The following is a 24540-nucleotide window of genomic DNA, read 5'->3' on the forward strand; positions in this document are numbered from 1 at the left end:
TGAAGAAGGCGCTTTTCCAGATGGGCCCTACAAAGTCACCGGGGCCGGATGGCTTCCCAGTTCACTTTTACCAGAGGCACTGGGATATATGTGGTGATGAAGTGACGGAAGCAGTTTTCGTATAATTAGTGGGGAGTGTTGGAAATATGCCCTAGAGGCAATAATAAAAGCATTATTATTATATTTCCTTGTTCATGATAATTGTCTTTATTCATGCTATAATTGTATTATTCAGAAATCGTAATACATGTGTGAATAATAGACACCAACATGTCCCTAGTAAGCCTCTAGTTGACTAGCTCGTTGATCAACAGATAGTCATGGTTTCCTGGCTATGGACATTGGATGTCATTGATAACGGGATCACATCATTAGGAGAATGATGTGATGGACAAGACCCAATCCTAAACATAGCATGAGATCGTATAGTTCGTTTGCTAGAGTTTTCCAAATGTCAAGTATCTTTTCCTTAGACCATGAGGTCGTGTAACTCCCGGATACCATAGGAGTGCTTTGGGTGTACCAAACGTCACAACGTAACTGGGTGACTATAAAGGTGCACTACAGGTATCTCCGAAAGTGTCTGTTGGGTTGACACGGATCGAGACTGGGATTTGTCACTTCGTATGACGGAGAGGTATCACTGGGCCCACTCGGTAATGCATCATCATAATGAGCTCAAAGTGACCAAGTGTCTGGTCACGGGATCATGCATTACGGTACGAGTAAAGTGACTTGCCAGTAACGAGATTGAACGAGGTATTGGGATACCGACGATCGAATCTCGGGAAAGTAACATACCGATTGACAAAGGGAATTGTATACGGGGTTGATTGAATCCTCGACATCGTGGTTCATCCGATGAGATCATCGTGGAGTATGTGGGAGACAACATGGGTATCCAGATCCCGCTGTTGGTTATTGACCGGAGAGTCGTCTCGGTCATGTCTACATATCTCCCGAACCCGTAGGGTCTACACACTTAAGGTTCGGTGACGCTAGGGTTGTAGGGATATGTATATGCAGTAACCCGAATGTTGTCCGGAGTCCCGAATGAGATCCCGGACATCACGAGGAGTTCCGGAATGGTCCGGGGGTAAAGAATTATATATAGGAAGTGCTATTTCGGCCATCGGGACAAGTTTCGGGGTCATCGGTATTGTGCCGGGACCACCGGAAGGGTCCCGGGGGTCCACGGGTGGGGCCTCCTGCCCCGGGGGGCCACATGGGCTGTAGGGGGTGCGCCTTGGCCTACATGGGCCAAGGGCACCAGCCCCACTAGGCCCATGCGCCTAGGGTTTCCATGGGGGAGGAGTCCCACTAGTGGAAGGCACCCCTAGGTGCCTTGGGGGGAGGGAAACCTCCCCTGGCCGCCGCCCCACCCTAGGAGATTGGATCTCCTAGGGCCGGCGCCCCCCCCCCCCTTGGCTCTCCTATATACAGTGAGGGATGGAGGGCTTTTCTGCCATGCCTTTGGTTGCCTCCTTCTCCCTCTCCAACACCTCCTCCTCCTCCATAGTGCTTGGCGAAGCCCTGCCGGAGTACTGCAGCTCCATCAACACCACGCCGTCGTGCTGCTGCTGGTGCCATCTCCCTCAACCTCTCCTCTCCCCTTGCTGGATCAACAAGGAGGAGACGTGGCTGTTTCGTACGTGTGTTGAACGCGGAGGTGCCGTCCGTTCGGTGCTAGGATCTTCGGTGATTCGAATCACGTCGAGTACGACTACCTCATCCCCGTTCTTTGAACGCTTCCGCTCGCGATCTACAAGGTACGTAGATGCATCTAATCACTCGTTGCTAGATGAACTCCTAGATGGATCTTGGTGAAATCGTAGGAAAATTTTTGTTTTCTGCAACGTTCCCCAACAGTGGCATCATGAGCTAGGTCTATGCGTAGTTCTTCTTGCGCGAGTAGAACACAATTTGTTGTGGGCGTAGATGTTGTCAACTTTCTTGCCGCTACTAGTCTTATCTTGCTTCAACGGTATTGTGGGATGAAGCGGCCCGGACCAACCTTACACGTACGCTTACGTGAGACCGGTTCCACCGACTAACATGCACAAGATGCATAAGGTGGCTGGCGGGTGTCTGTCTCTCCTACTTTAGTTGGAGCGGATTCGATGAAAAGGGTCCTTATGAAGGGTAAATAGAAGTTGACAAATCACGTTGTGGCTTTCACGTAGGTAAGAAAATGTTTTTGCTAGAACCCTACTTCAGCCACGTAAAACATGCAACAACAATTAGAGGACGTCTAACTTGTTTTTGCAGCAAGTGCTTTGTGATATGATATGGCCAAAGTTGTGATGAATGATGAATGATCTATATGTGATGTATGAGATGTTCATGCTATTGTAATAGGAATCACGACTTGCATGTCGATGAGTATGACAACCGGCAGGAGCCATAGGAGTTGTCTTTATTTTTGTATGACCTGTGTGTCATTGAGAAACGCCATGTAAATTACTTTACTTCATTGCTAAATGCGTTAGCCATAGTAGTAGAAGTAATAGTTGGCAAGCAACTTCATGGAGACACAATGATGGAGATCATGATGATGGAGATCATGGTGTCATGCCGGTGACAAGATGATCATGGAGCCCCAAGATGGAGATCAAAGGAGCTACGTGATATTGGCCATATCATGTCACTATTATTATTTGATTGCATTTGATGTTTATCATGTTTTGCATCTTGTTTTCTTAAGACGACGGTAGTAAATAAGATGATCCCTCATAATAATTTCAAGAAAGTGTTCCCCCTAACTGTGCACCGTTGCGACAGTTCGTTGTTTCAATGCACCACGTGATGATCGGGTGTTTGATCCAAACGTTCACATACAACGGGTGTAAGACAGATTTACACATGCAAACACTTAGGTTGACTTGACGAGCCTAGCATGTACAGACATGGCCTCGGAACACAGAAGACCGAAAGGTCGAGCATGAGTCGTATAGAAGATACGATCAACATGAAGATGTTCACCGACGTTGACTAGTCCGTCTCACGTGATGATCGGACACGGCCTAGTTGACTCGGATCATGTTATACTTAGATGACTTAGAGAGGGATGTCTATCTAAGTGGGAGTTCATTGAATAATTTGATTAGATGAACTTAATTATCATGAACTTAGTCTAAAATCTTTACAATATGTCTTGTAGATCAAATGGCCAACGTAGTCCTCAACTTCAACGCGTTCCTAGATAAAACCAAGCTGAAAGACGATGGCAGCAACTATACGGACTGGGTCCGGAACCTGAGGATCATCCTCATAGCTGCCAAGAAAGATTATGTCCTACAAGCACCGCTAGGTGATCCACCCGTCCCACAGAACCAAGATGTTACGAACGCTTGGCAGACACGTGCTGATGACTACTCCCTCGTTCAGTGCGGCATGCTTTACAGCCTAGAGCCGGGGCTCCAAAAGCGTTTTGAGAGACATGGAGCATATGAGATGTTCGAAGAGCTGAAAATGGTTTTCCAAGCTCATGCCCGGGTCGAGAGATATGAAGTCTCCGACAAATTCTTCAGCTGTAAGATGGAGGAAAATAGTTCTGTCAGTGAGCACATACTCACTATGTCTGGGTTGCATAACCGCTTGACTCAACTGGGAGTTAATCTCCTGGATGACGCGGTCATTGACAGAATCCTCCAGTCGCTTCCACCAAGCTACAAGAGCTTTGTGATGAACTTCAATATGCAGGGGATGAAAAAGACCATTCCTGAAGTATTTGCTATGCTGAAATCAGCAGAGGTAGAAGTCAAGAAGGAACATCAAGTGTTGATGGTCAATAAAACCACTAAGTTTAAGAAGGGCAAGGGTAAAAAGAACTCCAAGAAGGACGGCAAGGAAGTTGCTGCGCCTGGCAAGAAAGCTGCCGGGAAGAAGTCAAAGAATGGACCCAAGCCTGAGACGGAGTGCTTTTATTGCAAGGGAAGTGGTCACTGGAAGCGGAACTGCCCCAAATACTTAGCGGACAAGAAGGCCGGCAAAACAAAAGGTATATATGATATACATATAATTGATGTGTACCTTACTAGTACCCGTAGTAGCTCCTGGGTATTTGATACCGGTGCAGTTGCTCACATTTGTAACTCAAAGCAGGGGCTGCGGAATAAGCGGAGACTGGCAAAGGACGAGGTGACGATGCGCGTCGGGAATGGTTCCAAGGTCAATGTGATCGCCGTCGGCACGCTACCTCTATATTTATCGTCGGGATTAGTTTTAAACCTTAATAATTGTTATTTAGTGCCAGCTTTGAGCATGAACATTGTATCGGGATCTCGTTTAATTCGAGATGGCTACTCATTTAAATCCGAGAATAATGGTTGTTCTATTTATATGAGAGATATGTTTTATGGTCATGCTCCTATGGTGAATGGTTTATTCTTAATGAATCTCGAGCGTAATGCTACACATATTCATAATGTGAGTACCAAAAGATGTAAAGTTGATAATGATAGTCCCACATACTTGTGGCACTGCCGCCTTGGTCACATAGGTGTCAAACGCATGAAGAAGCTCCATGCAGATGGACTTTTAGAGTCCATTAATTACGAATCATTTGACACGTGCGAACCATGCCTCATGGGTAAGATGACCAAGACTCCGTTCTCAGGAACAATGGAGCGAGCAACCAACTTATTGGAAATCATACATAGTGATGTGTGCGGTCCAATGAGTGTTGAGGCTCGCGGTGGCTATCGTTATGTTCTCACCCTCACTAATGATTTGAGTAGATATGGGTATATCTACTTAATGAAACACAAGTCTGAAACCTTTGAAAAGTTCAAGGAATTTCAGAGTGAGATTGAGAATCAACGTGACAGGAAAATCAAGTTTCTACGATCAGATCGTGGAGGAGAATACTTGAGTCACGAATTTGGCACACACTTAAGAAAATGTGGAATAGTTTCACAACTCACGCCGCCTGGAACACCTCAGCGTAATGGTGTGTCCGAACGTCGTAATCGCACTCTATTAGATATGGTACGATCTATGATGTCTCTTACCGATTTACCGCTATCTTTTTGGGGCTATGCTTTAGAGACTGCCGCATTCACTTTAAATAGGGCTCCGTCGAAATCCGTTGAGACGACACCGTATGAATTATGGTTTGGGAAGAAACCTAAGCTGTCATTTCTAAAAGTTTGGGGATGCGATGCTTATGTCAAGAAACTTCAACCTGAAAAGCTCGAACCCAAGTCGGAAAAATGCGTCTTCATAGGATACCCTAAAGAAACTGTTGGGTATACCTTCTACCTCAGATCCGAAGGCAAGATCTTTGTTGCCAGAAATGGATCCTTTCTAGAGAAGGAGTTTCTCTCGAAAGAAGTAAGTGGGAGGAAAGTAGAACTTGATGAAGTATTACCTCTTGAACCGGAAAATGGCGCAACTCAAGAAAATGTTCCTGAGGTGCCAGCGCCGACTAGAGAGGAGGTTAATGATGATGATCAAGATACTTCTGATCAAGCTCCTACTGAAATTCGAAGGTCCACAAGGACACGTTCCGCACCAGAGTGGTACGGCAACCCTGTCTTGGAAATCATGTTGTTAGACAACGGTGAACCTTCGAACTATAAAGAAGCAATGGCGGGCCCGGATTCCGACAAATGGCTGGAGGCCATGAAATCCGAGATAGGATCCATGTATGAAAACGAAGTATGGACTTTGACTGACTTGCCCGTTGAACGGCGAGCCATAGAAAATAAATGGATCTTTAAGAGGAAGACTGACGCGGATGGTAATGTGACCATCTATAAAGCTAGGCTTGTCGCTAAGGGTTGTCGACAAGTTCAAGGGGTTGACTACGATGAGACTTTCTCACCGGTAGCGAAGCTGAAGTCCGTCCGAATCATGTTAGAAATTGCCGCATTTTATGATTATGAAATTTGGCAAATGGACGTCAAAACGGCATTCCTTAATGGTTTCCTTAAGGAAGAATTGTATTTGATGCAGCCGGAAGGTTTTGTCGATCCTAAGAATGCTAACAAGGTGTGCAAGCTCCAACGCTCGATTTATGGGCTGGTGCAAGCATCTCGGAGTTGGAACATTCGCTTTGATGAGATGATCAAAGCGTTTGCGTTTACACAGACTTATGGAGAAGCCTGTGTTTACAAGAAAGTGAGTGGGAGCTCTGTAGCATTTCTCATATTATATGTAGATGACATACTTTTGATGGGAAATGATATAGAACTCTTGGACAGCATCAAGGCCTACTTGAATAAGAGTTTTTCAATGAAGGACCTTGGTGAAGCTGCTTATATATTAGGCATCAAGATCTATAGAGATAGATCAAGACGCCTCATAGGTCTTTCACAAAGCACATACCTTGATAAGATTTTGAAGAAGTTCAAAATGAATCAGTCCAAGAAAGGGTTCTTGCCTGTTTTGCAAGGTGTGAGATTGAGCTCGGCTCAATGCCCGACCACGGTAGAAGATATAGAAGAGATGAGTGTCATCCCCTATGCCTCAGCCATAGGTTCTATTATGTATGCCATGCTGTGTACCAGACCTGATGTAAACCTTGCCGTAAGTTTGGTAGGAAGGTACCAAAGTAATCCCGGCAAGGAACACTGGACAGCGGTCAAGAATATCCTGAAGTACCTGAAAAGGACAAAGGACATGTTTCTCGTTTATGGAGGTGACGAAGAGCTCGTCATAAAGGGTTACGTCGACGCTAGCTTCGACACAGATCTGGATGACTCTAAGTCACAAACCGGATACGTGTATATGTTGAATGGTGGAGCAGTGAGCTGGTGCAGCTGCAAGCAGAGCGTCGTGGCGGGATCTACATGTGAAGCGGAGTACATGGCAGCCTCGGAGGCAGCACATGAAGCAATATGGGTGAAGGAGTTCATCACCGACCTAGGAGTCATACCCAATGCGTCGGGGCCAATCAAACTCTTTTGTGACAACACTGGAGCCATTGCACTTGCCAAGGAGCCCAGGTTTCACAAGAAGACAAGGCACATCAAGCGTCGCTTCAACTCCATTCATGAAAATGTTCAAGATGGAGAAATAGAGATTTGTAAAGTACATACGGACCTGAATGTAGCGGATCCGTTGACTAAACCTCTCCCTAGAGCAAAACATGATCAACACCAGAATTCCATGGGTGTTCGATTCATCACAATGTAACTAGATTATTGACTCTAGTGCAAGTGGGAGACTGTTGGAAATATGCCCTAGAGGCAATAATAAAAGCATTATTATTATATTTCCTTGTTCATGATAATTGTCTTTATTCATGCTATAATTGTATTATTCGGAAATCGTAATACATGTGTGAATAATAGACACCAACATGTCCCTAGTAAGCCTCTAGTTGACTAGCTCGTTGATCAACAGATAGTCATGGTTTCCTGGCTATGGACATTGGATGTCATTGATAACGGGATCACATCATTAGGAGAATGATGTGATGGACAAGACCCAATCCTAAACATAGCATGAGATCGTATAGTTCATTTGCTAGAGTTTTCCAAATGTCAAGTATCTTTTCCTTAGACCATGAGATCGTGTAACTCCCGGATACCGTAGGAGTGCTTTGGGTGTACCAAACATCACAACGTAACTGGGTGACTATAAAGGTGCACTACAGGTATCTCCGAAAGTGTCTTTTGGGTTGACACGGATCGAGACTGGGATTTGTCACTTCGTATGACGGAGAGGTATCACTGGGCCCACTCGGTAATGCATCATCATAATGAGCTCAAAGTGACCAAGTGTCTGGTCACGGGATCATGCATTACGGTACGAGTAAAGTGACTTGCCGGTAACGAGATTGAACGAGGTATTGGGATACCGACGATCGAATCTCGGGCAAGTAACATACCGATTGACAAAGGGAATTGTATACGGGGTTGATTGAATCCTCGACATCGTGGTTCATCCGATGAGATCATCGTGGAGTATGTGGGAGCCAACATGGGTATCCAGATCCCGCTGTTGGTTATTGACCGGAGAGTCGTCTCGGTCATGTCTGCATATCTCCCGAACCCGTAGGGTCTACACACTTAAGGTTCGGTGACGCTAGGGTTGTAGGGATATGTATATGCAGTAACCCGAATGTTGTTCGAAGTCCCGGATGAGATCCCGGACGTCACGAGGAGTTCCGGAATGGTCCGGGAGTAAAGAATTATATATAGGAAGTGCTGTTTCGGCCATCGGGACAAGTTTCGGGGTCATCGGTATTGTACCGGGACCACCGGAAGGGTCCCGGGGGTCCACCGGGTGGGGCCACCTGCCCCGGGGGCCACATGGGCTGTAGGGGGTGCGCCTTGGCCTACATGGGCCAAGGGCACCAGCCCCACTAGGCCCATGCGCCTAGGGTTTCCATGGGGGAGGAGTCCCACTAGTGGAAGGCACCCCCTAGGTGCCTTGGGGGGGAGGGAAACCTCCCCTGGCCGCCGCCCCACCCTAGGAGATTGGATCTCCTAGGGCCGGCGCCCCCCCTTGGCTCTCCTATATATAGTGAGGGATGGAGGGCTTTTCTCTCATGCCTTTGGTTGCCTCCTTCTCCCTCTCCAACACCTCCTCCTCCTCCATAGTGCTTGGCGAAGCCCTGCCGGAGTACTGCAGCTCCATCAACACCACGCCGTCGTGCTGCTGCTGGTGCCATCTCCCTCAACCTCTCCTCTCCCCTTGCTGGATCAAGAAGGAGGAGACGTGGCTGTTCCATACGTGTGTTGAACGCGGAGGTGCCGTCCGTTCGGTGCTAGGATCTTCGGTGATTCGAATCACGTCGAGTACGACTACCTCATCCCCGTTCTTTGAACGCTTCCGCTTGCGATCTACAAGGTACGTAGATGCATCTAATCACTCGTTGCTAGATGAACTCCTAGATGGATCTTGGTGAAATCGTAGGAAAATTTTTGTTTTCTGCAACGTTCCCCAACAGGGAGGAGAGTGCAACGTGTGTTAATGATACATTATTGGTGCTTATCCCCAAGGTGATGAACCCCACTCTCCTTACCCAATTCCGTCCCATCAGTTTATGCAATGTCATATACAAGATTGCTTCCAAGGTTGTTGCAAACAGGTTAAAAACTATCTTGCCCGACATCTTATCAGAGGAGCAGTCCGCTTTTATTCCAGGCCAGCTTATAACTGATAATATTATTTGTGCTTACGAGTGCTTACATTTTATGAAGAGGAGCAGGTCCAGGTCAAACAACCATTGCGCACTGAAGTTGGACATGATGAAAGCATATGACAAAGTGGAATGGTCGTATCTCAAGGCAATGATGATCAAGTTTGGCTTTGCACATCAGTGGGTAGACATCATCATGAGTATGATTAATTTAGTCTCTTTCTCAGTGTCATTTAGTGGAGAGAAACTTGAGTCTTTTACACCATCACGAGGTATTCGACAGGGAGATCCGATATCCCCCTACCTCTTCTTGATCGCAGTAGAGGGCCTTACGTGCCTACTTAAAACCAGTTCTCGGTCATCTGTGTTGGGTGGGATCAAAGTGGCAACTACAACTCCGGTTCTAAATCACCTCCTATTTGCGGAATAGCCTGTTGTTGTTCAAGCCGAGTAATGAGGGGGCAGTAGCGGTTTCAAACCTATTGGATGTTTATTGTAAGGCATCGGGGCAGAAAATCAGCCATGATGAATCATCAATATTTTTTAGTAAGAGATGTCCACAACAACTGAGAGATAGCATCAAGGCAACTCTAAATGTTCAGAACGAATCTCTAAATGAGCGTTACTTGGGAATGCCCACTGATGTTGGCCAGTGAAAGATGGACACATTCAAATACCTGAGAGATCGGGTGTGGGAGAAGGTGAAAGGATGGATGGAGAAGCTTTTGTTGGCAGGGGAAAGGAGGTGCTCATCAAGGCAGTGGCTCAAGCACTGCTAGTTTATTCCATGGCATGTTTCAGGATTCCGAGGGGACTCTGTGAGAACATAACCTCCATCATTCGCCAGTTTTGGTGGGGGAGTAAGGCCGGCAAACGAAAACCAGCATGGGTGGCATGGGATACTATGACACGGCCGAAGCACCTAGGGGGGCTCGGTTTCAGGGATATGGAGATTTTTAACCTAGCCTTACTCGCAAGACAGGCCTGGAGAGTTTTGACAGAAGCAACATCGCTGAGTGCGCGAATTTTGAAGGCCTCGTATTTCCCCCAGACTTCCATTCTGGAGGCGGAGCTTGGGGGCAGACCCTCGCAAATCTGGCGAGCAATTCTGGACGGAAGGGATATGCTAAAGTTGGGTATAGTCCGGCGAATTAGCAATGGGCAAACGACTGAAGTTTGGACATAAAAATGGATTCCGAGACCGGGAATGATGAGACCGGTGTCACCGTTAACACAAAATCCACCGCGCTTGGTATCGGAGTTTATCATTGTCTATGAGGCCACTTGGAATGAGCAACTTGTCCGGTCTGTCTTTTTACCTATCTATGCAGAAGCAATACTGTCTATCCCTCTATGTACTCGCGACATGGAAGATTTCTGGGCATGGAGTGGAGAAAAGAAGGGTAATTTTTCTGTAAAATCGGCCTATAGACTGATTGTGCAAGCAAGGTTGGCGAGAGAGCAGGGAAGTGGAGATAACACATCAGCATCTGGCAACACGGGTAATGAATGGACTAAGTTATGGAGGACGGACGTGCCATCGAAGGTAAGGCTGTTCCTATGGCGGTTTGCACGCTGCTCCATTCCAACAGCGGAACTACTCCACCATAGAAACATGTCGACTACATCTACATGTGTGTTTTGTGGTGCCAGGGATTCATGGAGGCATGCTTTGCTTGAGTGTCCGATGGCAAGCAGTGTGTGGGCTCTATCTGACGATGCTCTTGTCGAACATATGAGTCAGCATGATGGTGAAAATGCGAGGGAATGAATTTTTGCTTTGAAGGATGCCCTCTCGCATGAACGTTTTGTACGTATGACGATTACCTTGTGGGCAGTTGGGCAGCCAGGAGGAAAGCTATATATGAGAATATATTCTAGAGTCCTTCCACAACACACTCTTTCATTAATTCATTCCTGAGTGATCTTCATGTGATCAAGAACCTGAGCGACAAAGTGGTGCAGGCCAGAATGGCGTGACCAACTCAGTGGTTGTAGCTACCATTGGGTACATCCAAAAAAAATGTTGATGCAGCTTGCATGGGAAGTTCAAACGTTGGTGCGGTAGCGGCGATGTGCAGGAGCAGGGAATGGCTCTTTCTTGGTGCATCCACCGTCGTGGTCAAGGGTATCTCCGACCCTACGACACTAGAAGCCATGGCACCCAGGGAATCGACGGCACTAGCAGAAGATCTTCATTTGCAGGCGATTCACGTGGTGACTGATTGCATGGACGTGGTGAACGATATTAAGTAGAAGAGTAGCCCGAGCTATGGGGCTATCATACATGAGATCATAGAGTACTCTAGTAGCTTTGATTTATGCACTTTTGTTCACGAGTTTAGGAGCTTGAATTTCGAAACTCACAATCTAGCGAAGCATGCTCTGGGACTGGGGATAGGTCGCCATATTTGGTTAGGCCACCCCGATGATCTTATTTTCGTCCTTGTAAACAGTGTGACTGTTTAATAAAAGCTACACATGATTGTCAAAAGAAAAAAGATAGGAGCCCTCCCCCTCTTCGGCACCATCTTTTTGTTAAGGAGGCAATAGCATGACTTTGGAGGATTCCTCACAAGAATTTCCTTAAATTGATATCGAAAATTATAACAGTGACATTTCAAGACACCTTCAACATTAGCAGGAAGTTATCAAATCAGGACTAGCAGGACAGAGCGACAGTGATTGTTTGATTATACCGGTGTGAAGACGACTCCAACGTGGATCGCCAAAACGGACGTCATCAAATGTTTGTGAACACGTTCACACAAGTAGAGGACAACTCCAACGCGGATCACCAAAATGTCACGCGAAAGATAGGGACACGAGGCACGCCAATGGTTAGAATGGCAATTATGGTTTTCGCTACAAGATGGCAACCGAAATAATCAAAATCAGTAGTATGTGCTGGAGTAGCATACTACTCGTACTGATTTGTGTGGATGGATCTACCTTCGAAACAGTTTGGAAGAAAAGGAAAACTCGAGCTCTCTTGTGGTGGGGCGCATGTGGATGGGCAGGCCAGCAGCACCCCATCCCATCAAGCCATCAGGCGTGACAGACAGGAGCACGTCGCGCGCGCCTCGCCGGCTGATCCGACAGGTCAGCCCCGTCGTCGCCCGTCTCGCAAGTCGCAAGGCTGTCCTCACCCCGCAGGCCTGCAGCGCCTCGGTTCCTGCCCACCCCGGCATCCACGAGATCCGGGCTTTCGTTGCGCTTGGGTACGCGCACCACCTACGGGCAGTAGCATCGTGCGGGGAAGCGTCGCCGCCGTGGCAGGGGCCACGCACATCGTCACGCCTTCCCGTTCTCCGAAACGACTGGCATGCGTCCGCCGGATCATGCATGCTCTCGCGGTCGCTGTGACGCCACGGACAGGCGGTTACGGTGGCAGGCAGGCAGGCACCGACACGGCACCGGCAGAGCTCGCCTTTTGACCTCACCGCGGCAGCCGGCAGGGTCCACGCCTCTCCGTGCGGGAAAAGGAGGAGGGGGCAGACGGACGAGCCAGCCCAGCAGCAGATCGGCGGGCGGGCGAGCGAGCAAGAGAGACAACGGCAGAAAGGCGGGGATACGATGCGGTAACAAGCGGACAAAGCAGCAAGGAAAAGCCTCGGCGCTCAAAGCAGAAGGTTTTGCCATTGCCATGCAAGAGAGCTCAGAGAGAGAGAGAGAGAGAGAGAGAAACCCCAGAAGCGAACAAAACCCCGACCCACTTCCGTTTCACCGCCCCGTCCGTCCGCTCGCTCGCCCACGCCGCTCCACCTTCTTTCTTTCTTCCCCTGCTCTCCCACGCACGCACGCACGCGACGAGGCGGGCACTGCTCCGGTCCACGGGGTGCTCCGCCTGCCGATCAGTCCCATCGCGGCGCATCGCGCATCGTCTTGTCTTCGCGGCCAAGCTTTCTTTCGGCCCCGGCCTGGTCTGGTCCTATATTTTAACGGAAGGCGTGAGGGAGTGGTTGACGCCAGACGCAGCGTCGCGCCCGAGAAGCACGCGCTTCACTGCGCTGCCGCAGGCTTTGCCCTGCCTTCTTGCCTCTCTCTCTCGCTTCTCCTCCCAGATGCCGAGGGAAAAGGGAATGGCCTTTTGGGGTTTCTTCGACGGCGGACCTGCGCCCGGCATGAACGAGTTCCCCTACTACGCCGCCGCCGGCCCGGGCGCCCTCGCCTCCTCCTCCCTCTCGCCGCCGTCCTCCCTCGCGCCGGTACGCGCACTCTTACTCCAAGTGCTGTAGTAGCAACTACTCGGGGTTTCTTCTTCTTTGCGTGCTCCGGTCCGGCGATCGCGAAAGGCGTGCCTTTTTCTTTTCTTTAATCCCTTTCCCGTGGCTAACCGCAGGCCGGCGACGGCCGCGGCTTCGTGAAGGTGGAGGACGGCAGCCGGTCGATGACAGACCACCTCCACGCCGTCTCCGGAGGCGATGCCGGCGGCGGCGAGGACGGCGAGGCCGCGCCAGAGCTCGACCACCGCGGCAAGCGCAAGAGGCCCGCCAACGCGCGCCACACCCCTCGGCAGATCCATGAGCTCCAAGCGTACGCGCACGCACCCATACATTAAAAAAGGAAATTCCGCTCATGTCGTGTCCACTTCTTTGATCATGCATGCCGCTGTTCATCGGCGCAGGTTGTTCGAGCAATGCCCCCACCCGGACGAGAAGCAGCGGGCGGCGCTGGGCAAGAGGGTCCGCCTCCAGCCGAGTCAGGTCAAGTTCTGGTTCCAGAACCGCCGCACGCAGTTGAAGGTAGTGATTCTTAACCAATCTAGTCTTATCGACCGCTCCAACACTCTCGATCCTTCTTCACTGGTGCACTTCTTGACACGGCTCGGCTGATTCCTCTCTGTGGTGGTTCATCTTGCAAGAGGGAATCTCTGCTGCACGAGAACCAGCAGTTGATGGCGGAGAACGGCAAGCTGCGCGCCGAGAACCTGTCCCTCAGGGTGGCAATGGCGCATCCAGTGTGTGGCGGCTGTGGCGGCCCGGTCCCAGCGATGCTTGACGAGTCGCCGTCCCTGGAGGAGGAGGACCTGCGCGTCCAGAACGCCACGCTCAAGAACGAGCTCAGCCGACTCTGCGCTCTCGCTTCCGTGTTCCTTGGCAGGTCCATTTCCTACGTGGCGGCGCCACCAACGCCAGGCTCGCCAGCGGAGCGCATTGGTTCAGTGCCGGCGACCACCGTGGCCAACTCGACGGTCACCGAGTTCACGGGCAGTCCCTCCAGCCAAACAGCGGGAATGGCGATCACGGCCATGGCGAAGGCTGGCATCGACAGGTCCGTGTTCTTGGAGCTTGCGACGAGTGCAATGGATGAGCTCGTCAAGATGGCGCAGATGGACGAGCCGTTGTGGATTCCAAATGTTCCCTTGCCTGGTTCCCTTGCCAAGGAGACGCTCAACCATGAAGTGTACTTGAGGACCTTCTCGCCAGCCATAGGGGTGAAGCCTCCGGGGTTTGTATCCGAGGCCTCTAGGGAGTCCGGCATTGTAAGCAGTGATGGCAGCGTCGAGCTTGTGGAGACTCTGTTGGATGAGGTTGCCCATCGTCGTCTCACTGTGCCCCCTGCCTTCTCGTTGCTACTCCTTGTATGTCTGAACTTACATTGCCTGTTTTGAAATCTTGCTGCAGAGACGTTGGTCCCGTTTTTTCTCGTGCATAATTGCCGAATCATCGACGATCGAGGAGATCTCTACTGGAGCTGCAGGAAGTAGAGATGGTGCATTGCTGCTTGTGAGTGTTCGTGTTGATCAGTATCCAGTGTCCATAAGCACGCCTTATAGGCACTTAATTGTACTAGCATCTAAGTGTTTCGTCTATCATTGCAACAGATGCAGGCAAAGCTGCAGGTTCTTTCGCCTCTTGTCCCTATTAGGGAGGTGACCTTTCTCAGATTCTGCAAAAAGTTGGGTGAGGGTTTCTGGGCTGTAGTGGATGTTTCCATGGATGAGTTGGTGATGGAGCAAGGCCTTGCCGTGGCATCCACCACTGCAAATATGAAGTGCCGGAGGCTGCCTTCTGGCTGTGTGGTGCAAGATACCCCCAATGGCTTCTGCAAGGTACACCATCCTCTCTACATTCACTTGGTTACATCATGTTCTTAGATTGACAATAGACAGCAATGTTAGCACGCCTGAAACTCGTCTGCCTCTGTATCCATTGATTAGTAATAGCTATGTTACTTATTTGGCTACCACCAAAATCAACCGTGCTAGTTCCACTGGTTTGCTGCTCTATGCATATGATGATCATCAGCTGGCTTGTTGCGAAATGCAAGTTTGTTCCGGTTCTCAATGACCACATGAGAATGTTCTTTTCAGAGTGTTTTTTAGTTGGTTTAGTGTGTTATTGACTGATCACCGTGCTATATAGTATTCACAAAGCCAAAAGGGTAGGCTCAGTTTTTCAATAGATTAAGTATCTGTGGTTGCAAGCCCTCCACCGCGAGTTAGGTAATCACTTGTCAGCAGAGAGAGGGTAAACAAGTGATTTGTGAATAATTAACTGGATTTATAATCCAGTATTTCTTCCAAAGCATGTGCCTTTTCTTAGTTTAATCTCGAGTTGAATTCTTGAAGCAAAAATTCTATACTAACTGCCCACAATATCACTGCCCACAATATCATCAATTTGTCTCATTGTCGAGAATTAAAGATCTTGACCACTAAGTCTATTGTTTGTCTTCATGGAAAGTACTTTTAGTCTTTGAAAGAGGAAGGTTCAGTTATTTTTTGCACATCTAATTCACGTACTATCAGCTTTTTTTGGTGCTATCTGTCCATAAGTTGACAAGGGGTTATGTCTGCCGTTTGTGTGGCTTGTCACAAAGGCCGTGCGTGTGAAAAACGATCAGCTGTTTGTATATCAGTCATGTGAAAAAGGCCGTGCTATTTAGTTGGTTTCCTGTTTATCTTCTCTTCATCAACTCATCGTTTGTTGATTAGATGCAATCAACAGTGTGGGAAAATGTGTCAAATTATAGTTTTATTGGAATGTAATCATTCAGCACATGTTACTCCCTCTAAAGAAATATAAGAGTGTTTAGATCACTAAAGTAGTGATCTAAACACTCTTATATTTCTTTACGGAGGGAGTACAATGTAGGAGTTCATAATAGGTTAGTATCTTGAGATAGGATTAGTCTAAATTATTCTCTGCTCTTCTTCATATTAAAAAACTTGGTCAAAATATTTCAGCAAAATGTAAAAATATGATTTGCTAGCACTATACACTTACACTGTGTACCTGACACTAGTAGAATTGCACTGCAGAGCTTGAGATTGCGTTTTGGGCATGCATTCATGCACTTACGTGCTAACAGATGCACTTGAATTTGCACTGCAGGTTACATGGGTTGAACATACAGTATATGATGAATCCTCCGTGCACCAGCTCTACCGGCCTCTCCTGCGGTCTGGCCTTGCCCTTGGTGCAGGGCGGTGGCTTGCGACGCTACAGCGCCAGTATGACTGCTTGGACGTTCTCATGCCGAAGCAAGACTCGTCAGGTACAGAAATATGATAATGTGCAACATCTATGTGGCATGCTTTGCATACTTCCTTGGAATTAAAATGGCAATGTACCACATTTTTCACAGATGCCATGTTGGAAGGATCACGGAGCTTGCTGAGGTTGGCAGAGAGGATGATGGACAACTTCTGTGCGGGGGTGAGCGCATCTTCTGCTGAATGGAGCAAACTGGAGGACGTCACGGGGAGCATTGGGGAGGATGTGCGTATCATGGCATGTAGGAGTGTGGATGAACCTGGGGTGCCAGCTGGTGTGGTGCTGTGTGCTGCCACATCGGTGTGGATGCTTGTAACACCCAAACGGCTTTTCAACTTCCTGTGCAATGAGAGAACGCGGGCTGAATGGGACATCCTAAGCAAGGGTGGCCCTATGCAGGAGGTGACAAAAATCTACAAGGGGCAACAGAATGGCAACGCCGTATCTCTACTGAAGGCCACTGTGAGTATTATCTATAGCTTCGCCTAGTTAGTTGTTGCTCCTTCTATGCTTACTAGAAACATTGCATGTTTAACTGACTAGTAGTCGGGAGGCTTTTCAGTGATCTAGAAGCTGAGCTCATTCGGTGCTTTAGTCTTGGGAACAATCATCACTTTTAAGCTTTTCGGAAGAAGAAAAAACACATATACCTAAAACTTGTTTCTGTGCTCTGAATGTTTGTTCAGAAGGTGTAACATGTGTAGATATGGGTCAGGCATAGTTAATAGTACTGAGCATTGGCTGTGTGCATCGCAATGACGTAGAGGCTGGGCACGATCCTCCTTCTCAAAAAAAAAAGTTAATACTGAGCATGATGACGAATGAAGCGTGTGAAATTGGGAGTTATATTCTTGAGGAAGAACATAAAGATGTTTTCACCAGCCTTGTACCACTTCTATTCCAAAACTAAATTAGACGGTACTTTTAGGATTCATGCAGTCAAGCTTGAATTACTACAGTTGTACACAAAATCATGAAATTTACTAGTATGTTTATCAATGAAAGTACACACATAAGTGTCTTTTATAATGTTAACTAGCATAGAACTTGAAAAGGTAATGGTCAGATGTATTTACTGGAGGAGAAATATGAAACAGCAATTATTATTTTCTTGGGCACGCATCCAAATGTGTCATTTTGTAATAGAAGAAAACAGCAAGAGACTGAAGGTTGGAAGTAAATTAGGATGTGTGTTGTATCGAAGTTAAACCAAATTAGATGTACTTTTACGATTCATGCAGTCAAAGCTTGAATTACTGCAGTTGTACACAAAATCATGAAATTTACTAGTATGTTATCAATGGAAGTGCTCGAAATCAAACGTCTAAATGATGATGCTCGGACATGTTTTTTTTAATAAGCCTACCCCAACTTGTTTGGGACTAAAGGCTTTGTTGTTGTTGTTGTTGCATGCAGTCAAGTGGACACATATATGAAAACAGCAAGTTTTTTTGTTCTAAATCTGTGTGAACTTCCATCTAGTTTCTGTGAACATGTACTGTGCCATTTTGGCAGAAAATGTCATCGTGTTGTTTGATTGTTTCTGGCTTCAGGATGTTAATCATGCATGATTTGTGTGACTATCTATTCTTCCTGTCTTCCCTTTCTTTTATTTACCTCGACCCTAAATATTGTCTCACATCACATGGTACAGGCCCCAAACACCCAGCAGGACAGCAGCATCCTGATCCTACAGGAGACGTGCACAGATGCATCCAGCTCAATGGTGGTGTACACCCCAGTGGACATCCCAGCAATGCGCCGTGTCATGGGCGGGGAAGGCGACCCGGCATCGATCATGCTCTTGCCATCCGGTTTCGCCATTCTGCCCGGCGGGCCGAGCATATCTGGCGACGACGGGCACAAGACATGCGGCTCGCTGCTCACCGTGGCGTTCCAGATACTTGGGAACAGGCAGCCCACCGGGAAGCTCACCGTGGAGTCGGTGCAGACCGTGGACAGCCTCATCTCCTGCACCATCAACAGGATCAAGACGGCGCTGCGGTGCGACGCCTGAGCGAGCTTGAGGACGGGGGAACCCTTTTGGCCTAGGAGCGAGCGAGCAGACGGTGAAGGGTCTTGGAGTCAAGAACGAACCGCGAAAATAGGAGTGTGGCCTTTGCTGGGTGGTAAGGACCGGGCTGGGCTGGGCAGGTCCTTAGCACAGAGCAATGGTGGTGGTTCGGGTATTGACTCGGCCTTCTCCCGGCTGTTCTCTCTCGTGACATTTGCATTTTGGACAGACAGTTGGAGGCTAGTCTTCTTAAGCTTTTGTTTGCATTTTGGCCCGGACTTGGTAGCGTTGGTGATAGCAAGATGTGATGCTTTCTGTAGGAACTCGCTCTGAATGGCAATGTTCCGTTGGCCAGATGTTCGGTTCTTTTGAGGCAGCCTTGGGTTCCAAGAATGGTATCCAGCAAGCAATCAGTCATCTAGAAAGAATGAACTTTGTTAATTGTTATGTTAGGAGTATTTGTACTCCCTTTGTTTCAAAATAAGTGTCATGGTTTTAGTTGCACAACATTCATTTTGGAACGTAGGGAGTAACATTCAACGTCATGGTGCATGGGCACTGAAATGTGAACACAAAGTAGCTGCAAACTCTGGGACATGGAGTTTCTACACTTAATTTTCCGCACACATGCAAATTTTCATGAAGAAAAAACATCCTGAATGCTCTGGCTAAAAGAAACAAAATCAATGCTAAAAGAACTGTTTTTGAAAGCATTTTCGAGTGTTGATTTTGTTAATTTTTTACCAGACCTCTACAAATGCGATTTCATCACAGAAATTTGCACGCAGGCAGAGAAGCCCATGCAATGTTTGTTGTAAAAAAACAGTAAATTTTGAAAAAAAATTCTGTTTTCTTTCAGATTTCACTATCCATATCAAGAGCATTTGAGCTCAGGATTAGAAGACCACTTTCGTAAACTCTGCTCATAAGTTCAGACAGTTGGACTGTAAAATTCAGACCAAAAATAAAAATGCAAGGAAATGATGAATCCATTTTCTGCCAATCCATAATTGATATGCAGTTGACTTGGATAACTGACGGTTCCTTCATGATGCTGGTACGACAGCTCAATAGACTACAAAATGACCCGAAAAATACCCAGATTAGTTCCGAAATACAGCAGCGCGTGAACCACGGATGGCTGGGCTAAAAGCACTCGAACTAAGAGGACTCAGTCTCCTCACTAGTCACTACAGGCTACAACTATATCTCCGATGCTAAACAAGCATAAATAGTTCACTTCAGCGAAGAACTATCTTACACACTGAGATACCACGACAGAGTAGCGATAAAACAGGCTATGCATGACAACACTGTTAACTGATGTCAGAGCAGCTGCACAGCGTTAGGCCTTTGCTGTTTCTCTCACCAGAGCAAACTTGGCCAGAAGGCCAGAAAGCTGAAGGAATGACCCGACGCCGTCACAGATCCTCATGTGCGCAAATCCGGTTTCCTGTGCGAACATACAAACATGAAATTTTAGTTGACGGGATAAATCACAAGACACGAGAGCATAAACAAGACAGGGTTTACCTTCAGCAACTCCAGCTTCAGAAATTCAGCCATGTCATAGTTCTTGATGACACGGAAGAGAGTAGTGATTATGTCGGTAGGAGAGTAGCCCAAATCATAGAGTTGCTTTAGGCCAGAGCAGGCCTCATCAAACTTCCCATCTAGTACATTTTTCACCATACTCTTGACATGCAAGGGATGTGGTTGATCGCAAACCTAGAACAAGTTCATCGTTACTGTTAATTGAAAAAGTATTGGAGAATTCAGATGATGCAAAATGAGATAACTCGTGCCAACCTTGAACACATTTTCTTGATTAACAAAACGGAACCCACTGACTGTAGCTTGCAAATTGTTCAAAGCTTGTCTCATGTCACCATCAGCAGTAAAAATGATGGCTTCAAGACCTTCTGGCACATAAGGGACCTTCATTGAACAAGAATAGAAAGATACGGTTAAAAAAGGGGTGTTAGGATCACACCCTAATTCAAGGATTAACCAACATACAGGCAATAAGAACAATATAGTGGTATCAACATGATCAAATGGATTTCAACACTACAAAATAAAAATAAAAACAACTGGAAGTTGCCTGTTTGCAGTTTTGCGGGTAGGTAAGCTCCTGGAGGTTTCATATTAGCCATCCTTGTTACCAAAATGCAAAATACTCCCTCTTAACTTGCGAAAACATCTTATGTTGTGGGACGGAGGGAGTAATAAGTTTCTAGATCCAACAACTCAGTCTGTTCAACAGTTTAGGATGACCAATAGGATATGCACCTCTTGACTCAGACCAGTGAGCCTTGAAGTACATTCAGTAAAGTAGTTGCGCAGGTACTTGCTAAGGCCAAACTGACTTATCCTCATGGGATAGGCAAAGTGCATGCTTTTCTTTAACTATATAATTACAGGATTATTATCAGTTCAAAGTAACATCCACTCCACATGCAGTAGTTGCCGTACAATCTTAATTAATTGGTTCAGAAAATAACAACCTCTTCAGCAAGAACACTAAAGTAGCATTAAAATATTTATCTGACCCCATTACTTGTGATATTAGGATCGGAAGCATTCACGGTTAAATACCATATCGGCAGCAAAGCATCTACATGTTTAGGTAAGAATTAAGACCAGTAGTCAAGCAACCAAATTGTGTAATGACACCAGCAAGACGCATATCTCAATTGCTGCTCATGGTGGTTGGAATCAGTACCCTGAATTACAGCTACTTATCAGCACTCCAAATTAGCTCTCCAAGTAGGAGATACTTCTTCATAATACCAAATTAAGCTTCTTGGTTATTTATTAAGGTACCCTGTAATTCTTATACAGTTGCAGTTCTGCCTTTCCCGCTGGTAAAGAGAAAGGCTAATTTCATTTTCCTTAACTGCAGAACAGGACTGTCATCTGAGTGCTCTTATATAATTATTAGTAATATTAATATATGTATTACAATCATTATGCTCAGATGACAAGCAGGGTGAAAGGTCAAAAGTAAATGGCAGACGATATTATAAATAAATAAGAACAATTAATACATGCAAACATATCCTCAATGTTTAAAAAAATAACAAAACATATGTAGGATCATGTATCAGAAAGGGGTTCTCTTAATCTTCAATTAGTGACAAAGCACCTTAAATTGATAATAATTCAAGGTGGTTGGAAAATTATGCGTATGAGTAAGGGTTTCAGCAGTTCTCATGCATAAAACATCCAGGAGTCCACATTGGGTAAATATTTTGGACAGTTATGGCTTTATGAATGAACAGTTAAGTACCAGCTTTATCTTCTAGCTAAGACAACAAAGACACTACCCTCCAACAGCTAAGTCCTTGCAAAGTAGGCAACTACCAGAGCTACTAAACATTACCTTCTCAGCAGCAACCACGATCATAAGGCGGCCAAGGATCTCCTGATCTGAAAGCCTCGAGAACCGGACAATAGCGCAGCGACTTTGGATGGGTTCAATGATTTTAGATGAAGTATTGCAGGCAAGAGCAAATCTTGTGGTGTTGGAATAAATCTCCATGGTTCTTCTCAGTGCTTGCTGTGCCCCTGTTGTCATGCTGCACGTAGCAAGTGTGAGGCACAAACAGAAACTAAAAACATACTCCCTCTGTAAAGAAATATAAGAGGGTTTAGACACTATGATGATAAACATTCTGGTGCGATATTCATGGCAGAGTGTCTGGTTTTTAGAGCAATGCCCATTGACATGTCCATTTGTATTCTGTTTAGGGGCAATTGACAGGTCCGTGTTTATTCAGTAAGCTCTGATGAGTGGGCCCGCCATGTCAGATTTTGCTATCAAATGTGAGGTTTGGGTGCTGTGTGAATAGTTAGAGCGAGACTTGTTGTTCCATGAAAAAATGCTCAAAAGGTGTGATGAATTGTTAAAATCTCTGCTGAAGTTCTGGTTCCATGAAAAAAGACTCAAAAGGTGTGATAAATTGTTAAAATTTCTGCTGCAGTTGCGGTCCTAAGTAATTCATTATTATGTTTTAATATATACATGTAGGGTTTCCCCTGCATATTTTCATAGAAAAATATGATAACCCCTATCTAGTTCATTATAATGATGACCTGTCATTGGTGCATAATCTAGAACAAATCATGACATTCTGAGTGTGAAACCAAACGATGATGAGCTAGAAACAAGGTAACTAACATGTCTTTTTGTTTCTCGGGCTATCAGCTTATCACCGACATCACACAGGTCTGAATCCCACTCTGGGGATGGCATTACCTGTCAGCCTCGTCCAGTATGACGATCTTGTGCCGTCCGGGCGGCAGTGTGACCTTCTTCTGCGCGAACATCTTGATCTTGTTCCTCACCACATCAAGCCCCCTGCAAAAGCACGGATCGACCATCAGACAACCAATCCATACAGCCACGAGACGCAAGTACAAAATCAAGTCAAGGCGGCAGCAACCTGTCGTCCGAGGCGTTGAGCTCGAGCACTCCCTCGCGGTAGCTGGGCCCGAGCATCTCGTGGGCCAGCGCCAGGATGCTCGTCGTCTTCCCGGTCCCCGGAGGCCCCTGGCGAAAAAAGGCATGGGAGGAGAGGAGACGGGGTGAGTTTTCCATGTTGCGAGAGTGCGCGCGCAAGGTGTTCGGGGAAATGGCGCTTACGGAGAGGATGAGGTTGGGCATGTTGCCGTCGCGGGCGATGACCTCGAGGCGGCTGACGGCGTCGGCGTTGCCGACGACATCGGCGACGCGGCTGGGGCGGTACTTCTCCACCCACGGGATGTCGTACGTGTCGGCGGGGGCGGCGGCGGAGGAGGAGGCGGCCATGGCGCTGGGGTGGGGTTGAGCGGAGGGAGGGAGGGAAAAGTGGGGAAATTGCCGGGCCAGCGGCGGGAGGGTTTTCATTTCGGCCCTCGGTCGCTCTCAAGGCGACGGCCCGGGTGGACGGCTGCGATCGACCACACGAATCTGGAGGTGGGTCTTTCTGCTGTCTCTTTCATTTTTACATCTCTTTCCCACCCTTATTGTGGAGCCAAATTCGGTTTGGCTTGTGCGGCACGGGAAATGCTTGTGGAAATGCAATACACAAAGATTTAGAAGAAAAGAACATAAGGATACTCATCTCCGCTCACGGGTTACGAATGATGGTGTCAACTAACCGCTTGAAGTTGACAAGACAATCAATAGTTTGTTGAAGATCCACGTGCGTACGATGAAGACGACGAACTCTATACCTATGTGTGAATAAACATGGTCATTTAAGGCAACTTGTCATCTATTAGTTTTCTTAATCTTGCAAATTGAAAGCTCATTGGATTATAGGTCCTTGTGGAATTTAAACTGTCAAGAAACTATTTTGTGTTGGAAATCTCACTGGGTAGAGGTATTAAACTTCTATGACATTGTCTAAACTTACATTGTCGTGCGGGAAAAAGTTAACAACCTTTGGGTCCATTAGAAATCAAATTATTGATAATTGGGTCTGGATGAGTCACATGTTTTTCGCGGTTGTCTGTTCTTTTGATGTTTCACTCCATCTTAGAAGACTGACGTGACTTCGAATTTACTTTCCACTCCATAAAACATTGCATCATATGGATGATGTAGCAAAAGCCATGACGATTTTTATGGACTGTGTCTGAACTACTAAAGATTGTCCAAAAAAAATCAAGAAGCACCTCTAGCCACTCTCTAAGTTAAACGCACAGGTTAAGTCATTTTGCATATTTTTTCACGCCTACATTAAAATGCCTCAAATACGTTAATCAAACCATCTGCACCAACACTAATATAAAAATGAAATACATCGTGGTCTCTAGGGATGATCGTCTTCTTCCACCCCACCAACCCGATAGAGCGTCGCGCTCTCTTTGTCGCTGTAGCCAACCGGCCGTCATTGATCGTGGAAGGGTTTATCAGAGCAATAGTCCTTCCAAACCAACGC

At 46.9% G+C, this 24540-nt stretch overlaps 2 protein-coding genes across 2 annotated transcripts; one reads left to right on the forward strand and one right to left on the reverse strand.

Moving 5' to 3' along the window:
* The first annotated feature begins 12861 nt into the window (after positions 1 to 12861).
* LOC125533829 (homeobox-leucine zipper protein ROC4-like) lies at positions 12862 to 19117 on the forward strand. The gene is made up of 9 exons (XM_048697168.2): positions 12862 to 13302; positions 13437 to 13630; positions 13722 to 13839; positions 13959 to 14627; positions 14722 to 14823; positions 14922 to 15149; positions 16435 to 16597; positions 16688 to 17058; positions 18251 to 19117. The coding sequence occupies exons 1-9, from the start codon at positions 13159 to 13161 to the stop codon at positions 18611 to 18613; spliced, it is 2352 nt and encodes a 783-aa protein (XP_048553125.1). The 5' UTR covers positions 12862 to 13158; the 3' UTR covers positions 18614 to 19117.
* Positions 19118 to 19581: 464 nt separating this feature from the next.
* Positions 19582 to 23490, reverse strand: RFC2 (replication factor C 2). Its single transcript, XM_048702748.2, has 7 exons — positions 23259 to 23490; positions 23059 to 23165; positions 22872 to 22973; positions 21996 to 22191; positions 20420 to 20548; positions 20144 to 20338; positions 19582 to 20063 (listed from the first exon to the last, which is right to left on the reverse strand). Exons 1-7 carry the CDS (start codon positions 23421 to 23423, stop codon positions 19956 to 19958), a joined length of 1002 nt encoding a protein of 333 aa, XP_048558705.1. The 5' UTR covers positions 23424 to 23490; the 3' UTR covers positions 19582 to 19955.
* Between the last annotated feature and the right edge of the window lie 1050 nt (positions 23491 to 24540).

This window comes from Triticum urartu, chromosome 2A (assembly GCF_056163025.1).
Source record: "Triticum urartu cultivar PI428250 chromosome 2A, HENAU_Tu73, whole genome shotgun sequence".
Taxonomy (NCBI): domain Eukaryota; kingdom Viridiplantae; phylum Streptophyta; class Magnoliopsida; order Poales; family Poaceae; genus Triticum; species Triticum urartu.